At 55.4% G+C, this 22,331-nt stretch overlaps 6 protein-coding genes across 6 annotated transcripts; 3 read left to right on the top strand and 3 right to left on the bottom strand.

Moving 5' to 3' along the window:
- Positions 1 to 174: 174 nt before the first annotated feature.
- Positions 175 to 3,630, bottom strand: Strip1 (Striatin-interacting protein 1; the record flags this gene model as incomplete). Its single annotated transcript, XM_036636858.1, has 8 exons — positions 175 to 194; positions 277 to 1,022; positions 1,068 to 1,197; positions 1,247 to 1,571; positions 1,622 to 2,485; positions 2,534 to 2,622; positions 2,674 to 2,816; positions 2,864 to 3,630. The coding sequence occupies 8 exons, from the start codon at positions 3,628 to 3,630 to the stop codon at positions 175 to 177; spliced, it is 3,084 nt and encodes a 1,027-aa protein (XP_036498744.1).
- A 1,785-nt stretch (positions 3,631 to 5,415) lies between these two features.
- UTR1-1 (NAD(+) kinase) lies at positions 5,416 to 7,353 on the top strand (the record flags this gene model as incomplete). The annotated part of the gene is made up of 3 exons (XM_036636857.1): positions 5,416 to 5,526; positions 5,584 to 6,841; positions 6,908 to 7,353. The coding sequence occupies 3 exons, from the start codon at positions 5,416 to 5,418 to the stop codon at positions 7,351 to 7,353; spliced, it is 1,815 nt and encodes a 604-aa protein (XP_036498747.1).
- Positions 7,354 to 9,489: 2,136 nt separating this feature from the next.
- On the bottom strand, positions 9,490 to 10,673 carry CGCS363_v005007 (uncharacterized protein; the record flags this gene model as incomplete). The annotated part of the gene is made up of 3 exons (XM_036636856.1): positions 9,490 to 9,716; positions 9,773 to 10,214; positions 10,326 to 10,673. The coding sequence occupies 3 exons, from the start codon at positions 10,671 to 10,673 to the stop codon at positions 9,490 to 9,492; spliced, it is 1,017 nt and encodes a 338-aa protein (XP_036498507.1).
- A 409-nt stretch (positions 10,674 to 11,082) lies between these two features.
- CGCS363_v005006 (uncharacterized protein) lies at positions 11,083 to 11,451 on the bottom strand (the record flags this gene model as incomplete). The annotated part of the gene is made up of 2 exons (XM_036636855.1): positions 11,083 to 11,375; positions 11,436 to 11,451. 2 exons carry the CDS (start codon positions 11,449 to 11,451, stop codon positions 11,083 to 11,085), a joined length of 309 nt encoding a protein of 102 aa, XP_036498509.1.
- Positions 11,452 to 16,148: 4,697 nt separating this feature from the next.
- On the top strand, positions 16,149 to 18,405 carry CGCS363_v005005 (putative hydrolase; the record flags this gene model as incomplete). Its single annotated transcript, XM_036636854.1, has 5 exons — positions 16,149 to 17,115; positions 17,180 to 17,241; positions 17,294 to 17,728; positions 17,796 to 17,858; positions 17,911 to 18,405. 5 exons carry the CDS (start codon positions 16,149 to 16,151, stop codon positions 18,403 to 18,405), a joined length of 2,022 nt encoding a protein of 673 aa, XP_036497598.1.
- A 3,438-nt stretch (positions 18,406 to 21,843) lies between these two features.
- grg-1 (Glucose-repressible gene protein) lies at positions 21,844 to 22,118 on the top strand (the record flags this gene model as incomplete). Its single annotated transcript, XM_036636853.1, has 2 exons — positions 21,844 to 21,965; positions 22,025 to 22,118. 2 exons carry the CDS (start codon positions 21,844 to 21,846, stop codon positions 22,116 to 22,118), a joined length of 216 nt encoding a protein of 71 aa, XP_036497599.1.
- Positions 22,119 to 22,331: the final 213 nt, after the last annotated feature.

Below are 22,331 nucleotides of genomic sequence, written 5' to 3'. Positions count from 1 at the left end.
CTTCGCATCTGAAGCATGTCATGTCTTCGTCGTAGTGGTATTTGCGTAAACTTCATAACCTCTGTGTTCAGCCGTAGCTGATCTAGGTGATGCAGTGGGCTAACCGAGTGGTCTAGCCGGTGCCTCATAACCCGAACCGTTGCTTAACTAGCCAATTGTCGTGAGCGACCGTCGTCAGTACCCTAAACCCGACACTTGATCAGGTGTTAGCATTCATTGTCAAAGCTGCAGGTTAGGGCAGTCATGGCCATCCAGCCGCCTCGTGCTCCCACTCACTGTTTACGCCCTCGTCACTGCCGACGTCCGCCCAGTTCATGTCTAGCTTCTCCAGCTCCCTCGTGAAAAAGTCCTGTTCCTCGCGAAGCGCAGCACGAAGCTCGACCGCGATCTTGTCCGGGTATCTGCGCACATTGAACCAATGCGTAAGACTACGCAGCGCCTGCTCCAACGGAAGTGCCGAATCAACCTCGGCGTCGACGTCGCTGCCGGCGAGCCACTCGTCCCGGAGCTCTGGTCGACAGTGCAGGTAGACTGCGGTGATGACTCGCATGTTGCTCTGCCGCCACTTACGGCCGCAGTATGGCACTTGGTTTTTGAATAGCTTCAAGGTGTAAAGTCGCAGCTCGGGTTGGGGAACCTTTAATGATTTGCGCAGGATGTTGGCCGACTTGTACTGTACCAAAAGAAGGTTCCTGTGAGCTTTGTGCTTGCAAATCTTTTGCATGATTCGCAAATAGTTGATGAGAGAGAAGAAGTTTCTTCTAGAAAAGTCGGTGATGGGTTCCGCTGGGAGATCATTTACGGGGTACCCGAGCTCATCCACTTCGGGTCGCACGGCAGCCTGGCCATCAGATTGGGAACCCTCGTCGCCTTGATGAGGTGCAGGCGCAGGCGGTCGAGGGGGCGACCGTCTTCTCTTAATAGGCGGCGGGGCCGCCTCGTCTTCGCTTTCCTCCTCTGGCTCAGGCTGAGCAGCCGGCTTGTCCTTATACTTCGAGCGCAGGTTGCAAAAGTGGAAGAAACTGCATGGTTAGCATAATAATATCAATCCGTGAAGGCATCCGTACCTATTCTCCAGCCGGTCGGTCTTACTATCGACGACTTGCTGTATGTCTTGGTGCGCGAACAGTTTCAGGACCAGCGGGAGGTAGTTCGAATCCAGCAGAAGTTGCGTCATGTACTCAAATTTGAGAACGTCTAGACGAAAGGTCAGTTTCTCTTCTCAGGCCTTGAAATTACTGCTTACGAGAAACTCTCAGCCATTTCAGCAACAGGAGCAGGATTCCTGTGATGGCCTTTGTTGTAATCTCCCGAGATCGAGAAGCGTCTACCTCCTCAGGAGACATCTCAGGAAGTTCAGGAGGGCCACCTGAAGCAGCAGAAGAAGGATCTTGGGGCTGCTGTGGCCGGTTAGGCCCCGGACCGCCATTGACCATGCCATTAGCGCCTCTGCCGGCCATACTCGGGTGTTGTTGCCCTGCGGCAGGCTGTGATAAAACGGCCGTAACATTCATAAGGATCGGCCTAAGGAGTACAATCACCAGCGACTGCAGATGCGGAAGGGATTCTTTCTGTAGAGCAGTCAGTGATACTGCGACGAGAACGAGGGGTTCGAACTCACATAGAAGCTGTCGACGGCAAGCAGACGTCGTTTGACTTCATCGCTGACCTGTCCTGATGGTCCACAGTCGATTTCGGGTTCTTGGATCGTGAAGCCCGCTTCTCTGCGTTCCTCCGCCTTCGTCTCTGCCTTCGTCGCAGCGATCTCTTGCTTCTCTTCGAGAGTCAAGCCCTCGAGGTCGAGATCCTCAACGTCGCTGTCATTGTCATCTGCTTCCCACCCTCGTTCAAACTTGAGGAAGCTCTCGCGCTCTTCCCAGAGCTGTCGTGTGGCACGCGTCATGCGAACTCGCTTGGAGAACAGCTCGCCAGCTTCTAGAATCGAGGCGGGAATATCGCTGCCCTCCCACTTACGCCCCACGAGTTGTTCTTGCAGACCAGCGCCACCTTTGCCACCAGCACTATTGCTTGTGGCATCCAGAGGCGGGTACATGAACGGGAAATTCTGGTTCGTCTGATAATTTTGCTTCTTACCGCCTTTACCTCCGACACCAGGTGATGGCGGCGGCGAGGGCGCAGGTGTCGCGATGTGTACGGGTTGATGCAGAATGGAGGCGCCGCTGCTTTGTGTATTCGTAGATCCGGGTACAATCCCAGTGGATGCGCTTGTCCTCGTGGGCTGATTTGGCAGAGGCGGGAGTAAGGTTGTGTTCTCCGGTTCCAGGGGAATGAGCGTCCGTGGTGGGACGTAGGCGGGATACTTGGACGTCAGCTCCTGTCGAAACACATGGTAGTCGAGGGGCGATGCGGTGATAATGTCCTTGGACTTTGCGTTGGGGGATTCGGTCGTCGCCTTTTTGGCCTCATCGATCTCCCGGGTGCCACCCAAGACCAAGAGAATGGACTTCCAGTAGAGCAAGAAAATCTAGGAAAATTAGACCATGCCTCAGTGGGGTGGGGGAGGCGTCCATACCTGACTGGAGGGCATCATATTTTGGTCGTCCCAACGAAGCTTGGATGTTGCTATAGACATGAAATCGACTAGTCCTGGCTTCAGGGAGACTTCCAAGGGTTAGCTATAAGATATGGCCAGGCCTGGTGAGATATGCTTACGAAGGTTGGTCCTGGTGGATTCCAGCTCCTTAGGAAAGCTCAGAGCTTCCTGAATAATGACATACATGATGGTCATCAGGTTGATGAGCTCGTCCTGAGCTTCTTGGGCACCCCCAGGCTGAACCAATCGTGGGTCATCGGACCTAGCGAGGTTAGGTAAATGTCGGGAGAATGGGTTATTTGGGCATACCAAAAGACGTCAAAGCAGTTTTGAACTGCCTCCCAAACGGTAGCAATGCCGTTTAGAGATGTGAGGAAAGTTATGCTCGATCTAATGGCCTCGAGTTGGGGTGAGCTCGCAGCAGACCTCCCATCGCCTACTGTAGCAGGCGTTGAAGTATCGCCCCATCTTCCCAGCACCAAATATAGAAGCTTTCCAATTGATGCTGATCGTTGGGCGGGTTCCCTAACCTGGAGACCCCCGAGGGCGTCCCGGGTAAACTTTGCCCTCGTTTCGTAGTCCGTCTCCTCCCAACTTGTCTGAATATCGTACTCGTGCTGCCACTGCCATTCGAACGCACGCTGCGCGGCGTTAAGGCGCACCCATTGCCAAAATTGATAGACGAACCACTCGTCAATTTCCTCGTCGTGGGATCCCATGTCGCTGTAGACGAAGTCATAGGCGACAGGTTCGCCCCGGCTGAACTCGGCTACTATGCGTCTCAGCTGCAGCAGAGAGAGCGAGTCGGTGGGTTGGGGTTGATCGGCGGGCGCAGGAGGCATCGGTGCAGGAGGAACCGGGGCGGGCACGGGGGCAGGCGTAGGCGCAGACGAGTTTCTCTGCAACATTGGCCTGGAGGGCGGTGGAGGAGGTGGATTCGCCGACTCGGCGATTGAGCCAACATCTGCAACAACAGCATCTGCAACATCGCCAGTCGGATTCGGAGGCGGAGGGGGCTGCTTCGCGGGGCCGGCGCCGTCGTTGGCGGCCCCGCGCGAGGACCAGAGTGAGTTCATCCTGACGGGAGCGAAGCTATTTCGAGAGGTGTATCATGCTCTAGCTGGAATACTAAAGATGAAGAGCTATGATGCGAATGGAGTTGGGTGGCGGTGGTTGTTAATCGATCAACATTTGGCCACAACGCGTCGGGAACGTAGTTGATCGCGTAAAAGGGTGGGAGCTCATGGTTGAGCTTGGAAAGGAGGTCGACAGCGACGTGGTAAAGAAGCAGCCTTGAGCGGGATGCAGTTTGCGCTGCAGCTTGTGATTGGCTGTGGCGCAAATCCCTGAGGTGGTTTGGCGGGGTGTGTGTGGCTGGAACAGCAATTGGGTCCCCGTCAGCCTTTCATCGTGGATCAACAGCGCTGTGAGTCCCCTAGAACGGAGAAGCTTGGGCCACGCGCATGTCTTATCTGGGCTGTTATCGAGGGGACTTTAGGTCATCAGTTCAACCCCTCTCTCGTGCTGTCTACCCACATCTACACCAAACTTTCAGAGGTGGCTGGCATTTTGCGGGTGCATTTGAAGTCAGCGGTTGTTCTTTTCTCAAATCACCTTGGGCGTAATGCGGCTAGAGACGGGCAATAGGGATAGGCTTTTCCTGCCTTCCTGCCATACCACAATGGCTGAAAGGGAATTGTGCGGCTCGAAATCTAAGTTACACTGCTCGAGATCGTGGAGTGATCATCTCATGTTTGGAACTGCGCAAGAGCATCACCCGATGTTGACTTGCGCCGATCCAACGATTAGCTCGTGTTAAGGACCAGATAGTGAGCTTTGGACAAGATATTTCGCGTCATGCGGACATCCGCCGAGCCAATGCAACCAACGCAGGGCGGCTTCTTGCCTGGGCTGCTTGCTCATCACAAGCCACGAGGTGCGTCCCTACATGCTCTGAGGTAGGTTCAGCTCCTATTGCCTAAAGAGACAGAGCAGCGCGAAGATGCCATTGTCTTCCATACCTTACCTTGGGAACCGAAGGCCCACACCCGCGGATGGAAGGTTCTGTGGCCCTTCGGTGAATGAGTCCGTCCTGCATTGAGTTGCATCCAGTGTCCCGAGTTGCTTCGGCGCTCCACGCACTTGCAGCTGGCCGCTGGCGAACAGCGCAGCTGCACGACGTCAGCGCAGGGCAAGCCACGCCCGGTGAATGGACCACTGACCACTAACCAACCCTTCGGCGGTCGGTGTCGAGTGGGCAGCCTGCCCGGTCCACCCACCTCAGCCAACCTACCTAATCGGTACATAAGTTGCCCAGGCGTGTCCAGTGAATAAGCACCCAAATGCCGCAATCATCAATTCACTAACAAGAAGGCCCCGCCGTGTCATTCAAGAAGCTGAAGCTGCCCGGGCACAAAGTTCAACTTCCCGCTTCCCAGCTGACGACTTCGCCAACCCGCTAGCTTATCCTCCAAGTCACAACCGCTCAAACTCTCTTGCCTTCACCGCGGCATTTCCATAGCCTGGAAATCCTGGTTACCGTCCTTCGCGCATCGGATTCCTCTACGCCGCCACCTTACCTCAGGGCCTCTGATTACGAAAGCCGCAGCAATAAGCCCTGTCGCGACGATAGCCTGCCTGGCTGAGGATGCAATCGCCTCAGTGAACTCACATAAACCTTGGACCTGCCTTTACCTCAATCTGGCATACACCGATTTTTAATCAGCCTTTTGTCACCTTTGGGGATTCCCAACCTGGCATCCACGGCGTTCGCGGACCCCTAAACGCGACTGAACTACCCCGCGCCTCGCGGCTCTTCCGACTTTGCAGCACTTCATTCATCAGCGGCGCTCCTATACAAGATGGGAGCAGGCAATGACATGGAAGAGAAGGCTGAGAAGCGTGTCGGCTTTGAGAAGGATGACGATGCTCATTCGAGTGGAAGCGACGACGATTACCAAAGAGCAGTAGAGGTACGTCCATGTGAAACATCCGTCTAAGAGGGGTACTGATTCGGCGATAATGTCCAGGTCACCTTTGATCCGGGAAATCCGTATCGCCGCAAGAGCTCTCTGGTCACTTCTGAGGTCTCTCGCCCGTTGCCGCGTCATCCAAGCAAGAGAACTGAGTGCATCGTGCATCAGTTTCTCGAGAGCCAGAGGAAAGCTCGCGATGCGCACGCATCTGCAAGCAATCACGGCTCAAGATCCAACTCAGTCTCCAGCACCACCAAATCCGGCTCTGAACACCATTTCCATCATGGCCACCCAATCTATGAAAATCCTCATCGGCAGGCAGGCGTCAAGGACGTATCCGGCGAAACGGGCATGTCCAAAACGGTCGAACCAAAGGGCCGAGTTGCGAAGCATAGAGCCGCAATTCTTGCCTCTGACAGCCCGGAGGGCAGTGACGTAGGCCAGATTGACGAGAAATCCTGGCGCACCGAAATCATCAAATCGCCCTCTCAAATAGACCTGGCGCAGTCTGACAACGACGATGAGCTCCACAGCCGGCTCCTGACCAAGAAGCAGCTCAGTGAGATGGCATGGGGGGTGCGCGAGCTAAGCCGGAGATTGAGCAGCATGCGCATCAGATTCCGTGTCAAGACCATCTTTGTCTTGACCAAGATCCACGACCCGGACTTGATCATTCGCACCAGGGAGCTGGTCAAGTGGCTGCTGTCTCATGATCGAGACGTTGACTATACGGTATACGTGGGAGAAAACTTCAAGGAGAGCAAGAAATTCAACGCTCCGGGGCTTGTCGAGGAGCTGAAGAAAGAGCACGTTGAGGCTGGACGAATGAAAGTTGATGACAGCGATGAAGTCCTGTCGAAAAGACTGAGATACTGGAACGAGGACATGTGCCGGAACAGGCCGCATATGTTCGACTTCGTCATCACCCTAGGAGGCGATGGCACTGTCCTCTACGTCAGCTGGCTCTTCCAGCGCATCGTCCCCCCAGTGCTCAGCTTCTCACTCGGCAGTCTCGGGTTCCTCACCAAGTTCGACTTTGAAGATCACAAGTCGATTCTGACCAATGCTTTCAACAAAGGCGTCACGGTCAGTCTACGCCTACGATTTGAGGGGACCATCATGCGAAGCCAGAGAAGAAAGCAATTGCAGCTTGCCGACGGCGAGGAGAGCTCCAGTCAAGAGGAGGACTTTCGCAACCTCGATCTCGTTGAGGAGCTCATTGGTGAGGAGAGGGAAGATGAGCATACTCACGTCCCAGACGGAACATTTGAGATATTGAATGAAATCGTGGTGGATCGCGGCCCAAACCCAAGTAAGTCTTACCGGGGGCCCCTTTCTTGCCACTCGAACCTGGTTCGCTGACAATATACCACAATAGCAATGTCATACACTGAAATCTTCGGTGACGACGAACACTTCACTTCCGTCTTGGCAGATGGCATCTGCGTTTCGACCCCAACCGGTTCGACCGCCTACAACCTGGCGGCCGGCGGCTCCCTCTGCCACCCGGAGAACCCCGTCATGCTCGTAACGTCAATCTGCCCCCATACACTCTCTTTCCGCCCCATTATACTTCCAGACACGATTGTGCTGCGAGTGGGCGTCCCATACGATGCAAGAACCAACTCGTGGGCCAGCTTTGACGGCCGCGAGCGCATGGAACTATACCCCGGCGACTATGTCACGATAAGCGCCAGTCGGTACCCCTTTGCGAGCGTCCAGGCCCAAGGCCGCCGCAGCGAGGACTGGGTGAACAGCATTAGCGGGAAGTTGGGATGGAACACGCGGCAGAAGCAGAAGGCTTACAAGGAATGGGATAGGTAGTCTCGTAATCCAACTGCGCAACTTCGCTTACTTTGCTGCGAAGAAGACCCGAAGAAAAATCAGAGAAAGTAAAAAAGAGTTCCACGACGCACCGAGTCAAAAAAGTAAACAAGGGTTCGGGAAGACGGCCTCCCGAACGCTTGTCTGTGTGTCGTTTCTGTCAAAACATGGTGATCTTCCAACGTGGTCACGCGTCTACCACAAGGCAATTAGACGCTTGACACATTTCAAATCATCCCTCCAATGCCGCGTGGCAGCCAGGCAGAAAGCCCCCCTTCTCGCACACCCTCTTCAGCCTGGCAAGTTGCGTGGTGTCTAAACGCCAAGCTCCTCTCTCAGGAACCCCGACGACGAACCTTCTCAGCCCTCAGCAACACGGCCACGGAACTCTTGGCGTCCATGTGTGTGCACTGGCAAGCTAACCTAGCTCTCGGGAAAAGCATCTGTCTCTTCCTCTCGAGCAGTTGAGCAAGGTGAAATCGCGAGCGACAAATCAAGACACGCAGCAGGTCTTGGCAGTCTGGCCTGATGAAGCCTCTCGGAATCGTATCCGGGCGAGATTCACGACTCCATGGCATCTTCGCAACCATCGCACACACTACCCTTCCACAAGAACACATGGGGATAACCGCCGACTCTATGAAGAATCGTGATCGTCACCTCCAAAGCAGTCGAGAAGTAACGCAGAGCAGTAGCAGAGTAGTATCCCGGTGGGGGAGGATACTCTCAGCAGTCACGCAACCCGCGGACTCGAAAAAGGGCCCTCCCGGTCTTCCTTCTCTCCCCTTGGGAACCACCGCCGTCAAAGCAGGGCTGACCACCCACCTGATTCAACGGCCCAGATACAACAGCAGTTGTCCACGACGCAAGAAGACAACCAGATGGGAACCCGACAGGCTCAAACACCCAGCAACGAGAGGAGCCCTACCGCAAACAAGGACAACCCGCCAGCAACAAAAGAGAGACTCCAAAGACGCATCCATTTCCCGCTTCCGCTCGGTGGTTGTAAACGCTCTGTCTTGCTCCCCTCCCTCCCACACTCCCGAAGAACCAGGATCTCCCCAGCGCGGTCTCCAACCATGCAGGTAGAAACGCACCATTTCTCCCATTGGCCGACAGCCTCGACACCCCTGAACCGGCGCGGGGGTCATCCCCCCTCCCCAATCCCCAACCCTCCCCTGCACCCTGCACCCTGGCCGCCCGTGACAAGCCAAACAGGATTGAGGCTCTAGGGGTATGTGACGATGCTGCGACGTCCGAAGGGGAAAAGGCAGAGGACGGTCCGATGTTTTGGTTGTACAAAAAATAGCCGTCTCGATCATGCATCTTGGTCTACACGACGACTCGGAACCGATCATCATACGCCCATCGCAAAAAATTTTGGTTTCTGAGGGTTTTTCTGTCCTTTTGGTTTACTGATTCCACTTGTTCCTTTCTCGTCTGTATTTTTCTGTCAGTCTCAATTTACCTAGAGGGTTTAATCCACGGCCCGGAGCCCATTTTCATGCAGACATTAGGAAAACAACCACGCGAATGTGTGAACCGGTTGAATTGTCGCTTTGGACGAAACCGCCTAGTCATGGCTCCTGTACAGAGTTCGATCGTGAATGCAATGCATGAATAAATGATCAGTCTTGAATCGCTTGCAATGTTGACAGATATCGCAAGTAATATCGCAAATACCAAGTTGCTAATATTGATTGTTGTGACTGGCTAGGCTTTTGCTGTGGCAGGCGAACAAGTGGGAGGTATTTTACTTCGTAAACTTTGGTGCACTCTCTCAACTCCATGCAGGGACAACAAAATTCAAAAAAAGGGTACAATGTTTTGATATACGCCGCATGCTTAGGGAATTTGTCTAATAATTTCAACCATCCGTACAGCCCATACACAGTCCACCACCCGGTTCCCAAAGGACAATTGATATCATGACAGTTAAAACAAGAAAAGAAAAAGATTGACCCGTCACTCAGCGAGGGAGGTCTCGACACATGAGGGATTAGGGCTGAGGCCGGGGAGGGAATCGTTGGTTGAAGAGAGGCATCGTGTGTGTGGTGGACTCTCTTTTTTCAATTTTTTGTTGTCTTTCGTCCACACATTTTTTTTTCAGGGGGTATGATTCCACACAGAGTACATTTACTGCTGCTCATCCTCAGCCTCGCTCTCGACGAAAGTCATGGTGACACCCTCGCCGCTGACGTTCAAGTTGACGGTGTCGATAGCGCCGCCTGAGCCACGCTTAGACAGCTCCTCCTCGGCGCGCTTGACAATCTCGTTGTTGGCGGACATGACCTGGCGGGCAACGGGGGTACCGGCGGGCATGGGGTCACGAGCGACGAGCTTCTCAGGGGTCATTTCGACGCCTGCAAATATCATTAGTTTCCAGTCTCTTGCTATCTCGTAGTCGAATTGAACTTACCAGCAGGAACGCCGGAGCGGACATACATAGTGGTGACCTTGGCGCGGCGACGGGGAGGCTGCTGGGGTTCCTCAGCGCGAGCCTTGACCTTCTGCTGGGCAACAATGACAGGGGCAGCAGCGGGAGCGGCAGCCTCACCGGCGGCACCACCGGCAGCTCCGCCAGCAGCACCGCCAGCAGCGGCACCGCCCTCAGCTCCACCCTTACCGGGACGAGCGGCGGCCTGCTGGTTGTTGTCGACGATCATACCAACACCAGAGCCACCCTCGCCGGTGCCGAGCTGGATCTTGGGTCCCTTAACAAGGGCGGCCTCGGCGAACTTGAGGGCGCGGTCGAAGCCGGCGAGGTCTCGCTTCTGCTGAGCCGGGGCGCGGGCCTTGGTGAGCGAGACACGGGGAGCGATCTCCTTGCCCATGCCCTGAAGGGCGGCGATGGCCTGAGCCTGTGATTGGACACATATGTTAGCTGATATTGGTCCGATGAGGTACAGACGTCTGTGTGTATCCCGCACACACAGACACCACAATCAAAAACTCTAGTGAGTAGTACTAACCTCGTCGATGCTGTTGCTCTCTGAAGTAGCAGTAACGGGGGTCGCACCACCAACGGAAGCAGCAGCAGGAGCAGCGGGTGCTGCGGGCTTGGGCTGCTGCTGTGCGGGAGCGTTGGTGGCGGGAGCAGCGGGAGCGGCGGCGGGAGCGTTCGCAACACCTTGAGCAGCATTAACTGCCGCGCCCTCCAGCACGTTCATCAACTGGGAGACATCGTTTCTACCGCCGAATGAAATTTCACCATCACCCACCACCAAGGCAGGAGAATAAGCGCCCAAGTTGATGTTCAAGGGCAAAGCGTTCAGCTGGGCGGCAAGGCCGGCAACAGCAAAGACGTAACGGTTAACCATTTTGTCGAGTAGATCGGGTAATCGGTATCTCTTGAGTGTGATTCGGATTGAGCGGCTCTGGGGAAGGGGTGATGATCGTCCGTGGGAAAGGGGGGGTTGGTTGAAACTAAGTAATAGGCGTATAAAAAAAGAGACACGACCAGCGGAAGAGAAGAGAATAAAGCTTTTGGACCTTGAAAAGGAAAGAAGAGAACCGAGAAGAGAGAGGATACCAGTCGAGCGCAGCTGAAGAAGAAGTAGAAGAAATCGTGTAAGAGAGGCAAGAGATTTAGACTTCATATATTTCCCCACGAGCCAAGCTTGACGGGTTGAGACGTGCAGACCGGCCACATGCTTGAGACACTACTGCCAAGATGCCAAGAGATAGAGTACCGTCGAAAGCCTCAAGTCGGTCGTGGGCCCTCAGACATTAGCAGACGGGGCTACTTTCCGGGGTACGACTTTCGTTGATCGAGTCGGTACGGAGGCGCAGGGGTTGCCGTCGTCGTCGGCTTGGTGGGATTGCCCAGCTGGAAAGCTCCGAGCAGTGCCAAGGGATGGAGGACTTGTCGACGGCTTCGTTGGAGCAGCGGGACTGTCTAGATGCTCGTTGTGAGGCCCAAGCAGCAAGCGAAGCAGTCGAGGCATGAAACGCAGGTGACACCAGAGGCATGCTGCGGGCCAATTGGGCATCTGAGGTCGGGATATCCATCTGGACTGTGCCTGTAGAAGAGGGTCAGATGTGAGGGCGATTCGAGACCATGCTTGAGGGAGAGACCTGACTAGAGGGTCTTGGCATCGTCGCCGCGTCTCTATGCGATGGCCGAGAGATGTTAGGTAGGATGCCAATTTTGGCCCAGAGATCCACGCTCTGATGTGGTCGGGACCAGGGACAGGGGCAGGCCCCCCCGCAGGACGCGCAGTGAAGATCCGACTCGACACTCTGGAGGTGGATTTGATGGTCAAGGGACGAGGTACTTCCAGTGTGGGTCAGTCGCTCTTGAGACCATGCCAAGAGGTTCTGCGATGGAAAGATGGGACGTGCACAGCGTCGATATTGTCCTTTCTTTCTTAATTCCCCTTGTCCTGTTGCTGTGATGGGACGAAGTGGCGGACAGGCGGGGGATTTGGGAGGGAAAGGCAAGAGAAAAAGGCTCATGAGCGTCGTGGACTTGCATATACTGGGCGCCAAGGGGGCGGATTCGCCTCTTGGCACTTGGCGGGACGCCGTGCGGCCGGTGTCGTCTTCTGGCGAGGGGTGCAACGAAGGCATTCAAGCCAAGAGCCAAGCAATACAAGAGATCTGGCCCCAGTATTGACGTCGTCGGATGCTGCGGCGAATGGAGCACCAAGCCCGCCAAGGGCAATCACCCATTGCCGGAGGTGCAATTCCTAGGGCCGCGGGAAGAGATCGATTCAAGCAAAGGTGAGGCGGCTGAAAGTAAGTGCATACACACGGGCAACGGCAACGGCAAGGCCAGTAAACAACGGCAGCGGGCTCAACCGAATGAATCGTTTCTCTAGGCGGCGGCGAGTCGTGGCTTACACGCTTTCGCCCGGTGCCGGGATGGCGTCCCTCTCGAATGTTTCCCGAATTCTGGGTCGCGGTAGCTGGAAAGGCGGCTACTGGACAACGGGTGGGCAAACGCATGAAAGCCGTGCCCCGATGGTTTGCCAATTGTCAAGTGTCAGGAGGAGACTCGAGAACCCCGTGGGACGGTCGATGTAGGGTAGGTAAGGGTCCAACATCCAATCCCATTGTGTGTAACACTGCCTTGGGCCGAAAAGGGCTGGGATGGTAATGCAGAGAGGCCGGACGAGTTCGACGGTAGTTTGTGTAGAGGCAGCAGAAGCTAGCCTCTGCTGAGTAAAAAGCTGTGGTGCGGTGCGGGTGCAGATTCTTTTTGGTGCGACAACCTCCCACACTTCCGCCGGTGTCTGAGACCTCGGAACTGCGTGATAGTCGCCGTTGTACTGCGTAGCATTCCGCTGACTGCTGCTCGGGGCCTCGTCCAGTAGCCAATTTTAGCAGCACCAGCCGTCCACTTCAGACCAAAGCAGCCGCAGCCAGGCTCCAGCCCCTCGGTGATGCTAAACAGCAATAAGTCTGTTTTGCGGTCCCGTCCCACGGCCCTGAAGGCTCGAATTGGCTTTTGTCCCCGTGATACGACGTGTTCGTAGAGTCCCTCAATGCATTAGATGCTGCAGGACATGATCTGCCTGACGGGAGGCGAACTGCACGATGCACGTGCCTGACACGTCTGGTTTATTTTTCTGGCCATGATTCTTGGAGATGCCAGGGACCAGCCTGAAGTCTGTCGAACTCAATGGGAGGATGGTCGAATCGGGGTGTGTCGACTGCAGATGCCGTGGCCAGGAGTGGCCTTTGATGCGTTTGGACACTCTTGTGATCCAAGATTCAGGAGAGAGAAAAATTTGCAGCCACAACAAGCTCGCATCCAGGGGCAAGAAGTGTGAGGCAGGTGTGTGTACTGTAGCGTCAAGGGAGCATCGTGTCGGGGCTGCAGTGGAAGGCTCTAAACCACTTTAGCTATTCCATGCTGGTTCTGAGGCTCTTGGCATTGGACACCTGCGGTGTAGTGCAGGATCAGGAACCAGCGAATTGAGTTGCAAGCTGCCGCAGTCGGTGATGTCTTCCCGCTGCAACTCTGTCGGTACCTGCTTCTGTGCCTGACTTGTTTGACCTGTCGGCTAACGCAACTTGGAAGTTGGGCAATCACGTAGCTCCCTCCCGCGACACCATCTCGATTTGCGGCATTTCGTGCTTTCCATGACTTGATTCGACGCGGCTAGAGTTGGCCTGAATTAGGTTGGCGAGCCGAAAGGCAAAGTGGTTGACGACATATCTAGGGCGCCGTCTGTGATCGACTGTCATGTCGCTGATGTGCGCCATGTGGTTTAGTGTTGTGCAAGTGGGCTTGCCGCGGCGTCGTAGGAAAAGCTTCGTCCGGAACAGACGGCGGGATGGACGGTCTTGGAGAGTCTTGGTGAAGCTTAGTCGCGTGCTTGGTGACAGTGGTGAGTCTTGGAAGCCGTTGTCAACTGGCCTGGGCTGCCAATCAATCAGCCCGTAGTGTCTCTGCACAGATAATTCATAGCAGCGGGCAATTGCAGGCGATTTCCCCAGCGGCCGGCCCCATTCGCCTGCCTGCCTTGCGTTGCAATTCCTCCGTCTGGGGAAGCTGTTTGCCTCGCCTATTGGGCCCTGACCGCCCCGGCCACTTTAACCTGCTGAACAAGATTTTACCAAGACCATCCATCGGCGCTCTTGGCTGCGTTAACCTCTTGTCATTCAACCACTCAGTTCTGGGGGCCGAAATAACAACGTCCAAAACTTCGTCGGATTATTTGTTTCGAGACTTAATCAACCACAAGCTTACTTTTACCACCTTGCTTTCCAATTCTTGGCTCGAGGCGGCCTGGCCCAGAGTTGCACTCACTATCAAACCCCTGACCGTCGTGTTGGAGGCCCCATGCACGCACAACCTCACCTGCAACAACCGCCGTCGACAAATGTTGCCGTTTAGAACTGCCGGCCGGGGATGGAAGAAAGGGAATGGGTCTCGCTAGAGACGATCGAAGACGCTGTGACGGGGGCTACAGTGCCAGTTCTCTGTGCCACTTACCGCCCACCCAACACCATTCACAACCCAACGCGGTGCACCCGACAATGGTGGGCGGCCGAGAACGAACTGCTCGCCGTTTTGTCTTGGACCCCAGGCCCATTGGACTGTCACACGGACGAGAACCACTGAACCAGAGCGGCGGTCGTCTCCAAGGGTTGCAATTCTGCTCGTTTGCCGATATTGCTCACGCTCCATCCGCTGCGATTGCGCAAGGCCTCGCCCCTTCAGACGGACGCGCACAATCATTGCTCACTCAAGCTTCTGTCATCCAAGCCCACAAGCCCACATCGCTCGCCCCGTCAACGCAACGCACCAAAAATGCGACTCTTTGCGGCGCTGTTCAGGCCAAGCCAAGCCGGCACGGCGGCATCAGAATACAACTTCAAGGTGACAATGGCAGGAACATGTCATATCGTTGGCTGATCGGTCGCTATTGCTTTGACTTTCATGTCTATAGCACAAGTGCCAAAGTCGAGACCAGCAACAACACCAGGCCGCGTATTCTCTTCAACTTTTCGTCGCATATTCTCGCTCGGTTCCCAAAATAACTCTCGCGGGTGATCTGAGACGTTCACGAACCTCCAGCGCCAATACGTTGAACCGTTCGACGAACGGGTCTCTGCTCTCTCTTCGGCGCCTCCTTCCATTCATGCGGTTTCTCGGTATCTCCCTTTGGTTTGCCTCGAGCCTTGTGCCTCGGCAGCCCAATTATTCGGACGCAGTTGCGGAATTCTGAGAGCAGCTTCTAAAAAAAGGAGGCTTCCCGCCGACTTACTAAGGATCACCAGGCATCATCGGCCCAGGGACTGTCCTGTAGCACAGAGTTTGACCAAGATGGATACATCCGCCGTTTGTTAACCACCACCGGCGTCCCTTATTTTTGTTTCTATTTCCTGGGCACAAATGGACATGGCCAGCTGGACTAAACAGGCTGGAGACTGGAGGTGGCTGGGCTGAAGTGGTGGTGATCAGGAGCCAGGCGCTGTGGGCTCCGTCCCCAAACGCACCCAAAACATGGAAACATCGCGAGACTACTCCCTGGTACTTGCTCATCGCTTATCGCACACGCCAAGACTATTCCTCAGACGCGCCCTGCAATCCAGCCGGTGTCCGAATGGAGTCGAGACTGACAGTGAGGGCATCGCGGGCTGGGAGTCCTGGACCTTTTGCCGCCCCCCTTAATAATCGCTTCCTGACTCGTCTTGATCGTGTGTTTCCAACCAACAGAGCTGTCATCTGCCTGCATGCAAGTATGCAAGTCTGCGACCACTAGCGCTGCAATAACGCCGATGGAATATTCCAACAAACCATCAGTCTCGACACTAGGCAGTCTTGGCGCTGCAACAGTCTCCCCAAACGTCTGTCCCCTGGCATCCGGACTTCAGCCCGTCTTCCGATGACCGCAAAACGCCCCTCATACCTGCATTTGCATTTGAGGCACATCACCAATGCACACCGAGGCTGCCGTACATATCGCGTGAGCAATTTCAGACAAGAGAACAGATGCAAATACGTCTGGTCTCACTACTCTATGCATCTCAATTACTCGTCGAGGCACACTCCAAGAATCGCATCAGCCGCCAAGAACCGCCAGATCACAGTTCTCATTGGCCAGCGCCAATTAGTCGTGCCGCGTTGGTGCAGCAAGAGCCGCCTCCTCACCTCCAGAAGTCTGGGTGGAAGGACCAGGCATCCGTCTTCGTGTTTCTAACAGCAACTCATCGCTCAACATCGACGACAGACTCATCGTCCGTCGGCAATTCTCTCCGTCACTTTCGTGCCGCGCCAAGCGTCGTCGAGTCTTGACTCTTGCTCCAAAAGATCGTCGCCACCTCCGTACATCACGGCCATGTCGGCGAAAAGTTTCGCTGACTCAAACCTCCCACTTCACCCGGCTCATCCATCGCCACGGCAGCAATGGAGGAGGCCCCTCGTCTTCGGCATTCTCCTCTTCGTCATCTGGTCATGGAAGCTACACGAGGTATTCTTTGATCGCAATGCCGTCCTCCACTCCAATCCGCAGCCCTTCCCCGTCTACACTGACTGGGATGACGTCCCAACGAGTGAGAAGCTGCACTGGGTGCGTTGCGTCCTGCCGGGCATGACAGGCGACAGATATCTATGCGCCCGTCTGACTGTGCCGATGGACTATCAGCGGCCCTTGAATCAGTCCTCGGACAACCCCAAGGTCCACGTGGCAATGGTTCTCCTCCCGGCGCCCGGCCACGGTATCGACACCGGCCGCTTCTCCGAATCCCCGCTTGTCCTGAATCCGGGCGGGCCCGGCGGTGTCGGCACGGCATTCGTGTACCCGCCCCGTGGCCCCACTATCCAAGCCATTGCCGGCGGCGACATTGACCTTCTTGGTTTTGACCCCAGGGGCATCGGCGCCACCGTTCCTCGAGGGGACTGCTTCATTGAGGGCGACAACACCTCGGCGATGGCCAAAAGGCTCGCCCAGATGCGCAGGATGACTTGGATGCTCTCCGCCCACGACGTGGGTTTGCCGAACGGAACCAACGAAGCCTTGGATGCCCTCGCCCACCGCGCCAGGGCAGTGTCGAAGCTGTGTTCGAGGAAGGACGGCGAGGACAGCGCTTTCAGGTACATGGGCACGCCAAACGTGGCGGCTGATATCAAGAGCATCGTGGAAGCTCATGACGACTGGCTTGACGAGAATGGCTTCGAGACTGTTTCTCATGGGGCTAGGTTGCGGTCGCCGAGTGAGGCTGCGCCGCCTTCTACGAAGCGGAAGCTTGTATACTGGGGCTTCAGCTACGGCACCTTCATCGGGCAGACCTTTGCTGCCATGTATCGTACGCACCCTCGCATCTTTACTGTGACCTGTGTCTAGCCGTGACTGACGGCTTCGCTGTACAGCCGATTCTGTAGGCCGACTCATCCTGGACGGTGTTGTGGACACCCGCGTTTACGACGAGCCTGTAAGTCTCATAGGTCCTACGTCTGGCTGTGATACATACTGAGCAATGGCAGACATGGTGGGTGTCGACCATGAGAGACTCGGACGCCATTGTGGACAAGTTCTTCTACTACTGCCATCTCGCCGGAGAGAGGTGTTACTTCTTCCGCAAGGGTGACACGGCAGACGACATCAAGACACGATACGACGAAGTCATGGCAAAGCTGCGGGCCGATCCGGTCACTGTCATCCCCTCCTACACTACTATTCCCGTCATTCTCATGGAGTCCGACATTAAGAAGACCATCTTCCAAGCCTTGTATGCACCGATGATGCTCTTCCCCCTCATTGCCGACCTACTCAATCGTGTATACATCGAGGCCGACCTCTCCAACTACGTCAACGCTGGAGACTTGATACCCATGTGCAGTCCAGAGTTCCAGATGCCGCCTGCCCTTGATGTGAGCGAGGCCCAAGCTGCCATTAGTTGCAGTGACCAACGGGTTAAGGTGAGTACCAGTGCGGCTATGACAGAATCAAGAATTCAAGGTGCTGATGGTACTGTTTCTCGTCCAGCGAAACGATACTTTGGAAGGCGTGTTCAAGAGAACCTCAGAGTACACATCCTTCGCCGACGTCGTAGGTCCACTCCTCTCTTTCTCATGGGGCCATGATACTGACTATGTGGCAGCTCATGTCCATCATGATGTCCTGCGAGGGCTGGGACATTGAGGCCAGGTTCTCAAGCCCAGACTGGGACGCAAACTTGCATAGTCCGGACCCCGTGAACACCTCGTTCCCCATCCTCTTCGTGGGCAACACCCACGACCCGGTAACCCCCCTCGGCTCTGCAGTCGACATGTCCCAAAACTTTGTCAACGCCGGGGTTTTTGAGCTCCAAACCGAGGGCCATTGCACTTTGGCCTCGGTTTCGGTCTGCGCCGTGACAAAGATACGCGATTACCTGCAAAAGGGCGTCGTACCGCCGCATCCCGCCGTGGCCGCCGACGGCACCCTATCGGGCTGGGACAAGTGCAAGAGCGACGAGTGGCCCTGGAAACCCTTTACGGCAAATGCTGCCATGCACGCAGAAGACTTGCATGTCTTGCAGGCATTGAGAGACGTGCATGCGGAGATCACCCGTCTATTGACCCCGCCGACGAAGGTCCATCTGCATGATATGTGATTCAGAACGCCGTATTCCTGCATGCGGTTTCTCCAACGTCGCATTCTTGCGAAGCGCATGTCTCCAGTAGTCCTAATTCCAGTGGTAGTAGACGGAAATCCTGAATGTTAATCTCCATTCACACTGTTAGTCGAAGATCGTGCTGTGGTTTTGAGATCGAGGCTGTCTGCCAAGGTGTCTTGTCAAGCTTAACACCTGATGGAGCCAATGATGGCTTCATGTCCCTAAGACCACAGCTGCAGGGGGCCTCTTTTGCCCCTCGTTTGGAGCCTCACTTTAGCTCTTGGTGCTGATGTTGTCTCAAACGATCTCCGTGTAACTTGCTCAGAAAAAGAAATATCGTTGCCGAAGCAATGCCTACCCCTCATCTGCTTGCAAGGCCGCCGAGGCGGTGAGATGAGATCGGGCCACTCGGCCAACTGTGGCTTACTGTTACCATTCGACGCCGACGAGGTCCGGATGCCGCAGCGGCCGTGGTTTTACCCGCCGATACGGTCGATGCCCAACCGTAGCATCGATCATCAGGGGCGGTAGGAATCGCTGCACGGAGCAAGCTGGCAGGCGGGGCGCGCCAGGCAAGCCTTAGCGTCCCGCGATCGAGGCGTCATTCCGCAATTCTCCTGAGCTATTGATACCGTCGTATTCTTTTTGCTTTGCACGGACCAGTCGATCTACTGCATAGTGTCGTGTGCCCACGAGGCCTCGGGAGGGCCGAGGCCTGCATTGACAATGAGGCACGCGGCGCGGGCGTACTCAAGAGACTGTTCGAAGCCTCGGAACGCAGCCGCAATCTCATGTTCGGGACCAGCCTGACAACATGGGCTGACCGGTTTATTCGGGCTGAGGAGCCGTGTCGGAGGCTGAGTGACTGGCATTGTAAACAACGGTATCAGTAGAGCTCCCAAGCTCAAGCTCAGGCACTTGGGAGCTCAACAAAAGCTTGACGGTATAGCTCTAGCGGCGGGGTCAGACGAGACACCGAGGCTGAGTTTCCCGCACCGAACTAACACCGGACCCGCTGATTGACAGGACCTTAATGTGTGGAATGTCCATGCGGAATGCGGGATATGCATAGTGTCTCGCAAAAAGGAATGCTATGTGAGGGGCAGATGAGGGGCAGCTTGCATCCAGATCCCTTCCAGGGTCCGAGGGAGATCGACTGCGAGAGGATGAGAGGCGTCGACGGGTTTTCTGTGTGTCGTGTTGGTGACGTATTTTGCGTGGGATGTTTTCAGCCCGGAAAGTCGGTTAGATGAAGGCGGTACGAGCGATATCTTGGAGGAGGCAAACGTCGCGAGGGGCACGAGACTACTGTGTCGGCGAAAGTCCTGAATGAAGTCGAAAGTGGACTGTGGGCATGCGGGGCCCGGCGAAAGTTCCGCATGCTATGATGAAGGCGTTTTGTCAAACGTGGTGTCGACTTGAGACAATCGCACCAAGGTGTCTGCTGTACGCAGCCAAGCAGCATCTCCGTCAGACATGAAGAGGACTTGCTGTGTTTGGAAATGCATCGTCCGTTTCCTCGCGTCGTATTCGTCCATCTGTGGGCAAAGCTGGGCCTCTGAGCATCACATGAGACGCAACGAAAGAATCCCAATACGTTTATGGGGAGGTTCAGCCGCCGTGAGCCGGAGCAGAAGGTCCGTGGACTTGAGCGAATCATCACAGGTGTTTGCTGAATGTTGCTGGGTATCCAGTCATCGTGAAGCCAGGCGTAGATCTCGATGACATACAGGCGTTGTTGTGTCGATGGGCGAATCGGGAAACAATCATCTGACGGGGCGGGAATTTGCCGGGCTGCGCCTTTGAACAATTGAAACCCGCGTCTTGCCGCATCCAGAGGGCGGACGGGGACGCGGACTCGATGGACGGGCAGGAGGCAGCAGGTTGGAGCATATTGAGGTTAGAGGCAGGCAGGCTGGAGGCGAAGGGATGGGTCTGATTTCCTCTGCGTACGCTTTGTGCGGTCCAGAACGGTCCTTCCACCTCCCAAAGCGTGAAGCTACCTGCCAGTGCGTCATCAGACAGGAGCTCTCTGATGACAGGCCCAATCAGAGGACTTCCGGCTCAAGGTACCCCAGTCGACACCTGGCCCGTGCCCATCAGTTGAGATGATGCTTCAGCTGCTTTCTGAGCTGAGCGTGTCGGTGGTGTGTCTGCTTAGCTTTGCCTCCATTGTGCAATCCACTGTGGCTGGAAGCTTTGTGAGAGGCTCCTATCAGAATGTGGAGGTGCTCCATTCATGGAAAGTGGTGTCCCAAAAGGGTGGGGAACCAACGACAAGATCGAGATTTGCAAAAATGCCATCCTCCTGACGAGACCCATGGCACCCCTGTGTGTTGTGCACGGGCTGGTTGGCTGGGCATTTGGGGGCAATCGACAGGCTGACGTATTTTGCCGGATATCATTACGCGACAGTGATCTTTTCATGTGGCATGTCCACCGCAAACGCGACTGCCCGGTGGATTATTGGTACGGAGTATCCGTACCAGAGGTAAGAAGATAACCCCGCCGCCCAGCCTCAGTCGACGCGGGGACACTATGACGTTAGCGCCTTCCTAGCACCGCGTATCGTCCGTGCCTGTCTGCAAAGGTGCTCGTGACGTCATCTTGGCGGCATACACAGCTTCCACCAGACAGAGACCAAACGCAGGCAGGAGGAGCTCTGCAGCTCCGCAGCTCCAGATGCAGGTAGCTTCAGGAGCTCCATACACTGTACCGTGGCTGCTGCGACTTGCACCCAAACGAATAGAAGCTCCGCATGGGGCCATTTTCGGGCGTTCTAAAGTTGACATGGCACTTCCCGTTGGCTCCCGGGGCGGTTTCCCACGCAATCGGAATCTGACTGCAAACCGCCAAAAATGTGAGCACCCTGGGACGAGGCAAACTCGTAGTCTATGACGCCATTTCTTCAGTTCACATGATAGACCCTGAGCGTCCTTGCCCAGATGGTGTGAAACTGCGCTAAAGCCACACTTGGGCAAGCCCGGGAGGCAATACACGCGCCGGGAGAGACATGCACGAGTTGGCACGAGCAAACGGAAGGAATGAAGAGGGGGAGGGGCAGAGGGGCATCCCGACTCTTGACAGATACCTGAAGGCATGGCATTCCAACACCTTGCCCGAGGTAGACGTGATGTACCTTCCTTCTGACTTCAGTCTGTCTGAACTCAGGCAACCTGGAAGTTGAGGCTGGCGGGGCAAGTACCGTACCTTCCTCCTTTCTTACTGCACGAAGGCAAGAATGGGCCACGATACGGCAGGAAGCGTGGTGGCTTCCTTCCCTCGAGGTGTCAAACCGGCCCTCCAACTTGTTATATAAACCTCTCCATCCCACCATCTCTCCCAGCTTTTTTCTCTCCTCATCACACAACAAACAATCAGCTCAATCAAACAACTTCACAACACTTCCAAACCAACCCAACCCCAACCATCACAATGGATACCATCAAGAACGCCGCCAACTACGTCTCCGAGTCTGTCCAGCAGGCCGGTGCCACCGCCTCCAAGGAGACCAACAAGCAGGTCGCCAAGGACTCCGACGCTTCCCTCACCAGCCGGTAAGCTTCCATCTTCAACCATTCAACCTTCTGACCATCACTAACATTCCACTTCACAGTGCCTCCGCCGCCAAGGATGCCGTCGGTGACAAGTTCGACGAGTCTTCCCACGAGGCCAAGGCCGATGTCCACAAGGAGTCCGCCAAGCACTAAATCGCTCCTCCCTCGATGATACCCCTAAATACTGCGGGAGGATATCAAAGGATCTGGCGTTTGGGAAAGGAACAGGAATCGCAAGCGATGAGGCAATGACACCTGGGAATGGGTTTTCTTTACACCTAGCATAGTCCTAATGCCACTACATTGCTAAATATCTTTGACTCGCACTGTTTGTGACAATTGAGAGAGCACTTTGTGAGCACTTGC

Source organism: Colletotrichum siamense (assembly GCF_013390195.1).
Source record: "Colletotrichum siamense strain Cg363 chromosome Unknown KSG_Cg363_contig03, whole genome shotgun sequence".
In the NCBI taxonomy this organism is placed as follows: Eukaryota; Fungi; Ascomycota; class Sordariomycetes; order Glomerellales; family Glomerellaceae; genus Colletotrichum; species Colletotrichum siamense.
Note: the sequence above shows the minus strand (reverse complement) of the source record. Positions and strands in the feature narration are given on the sequence as shown.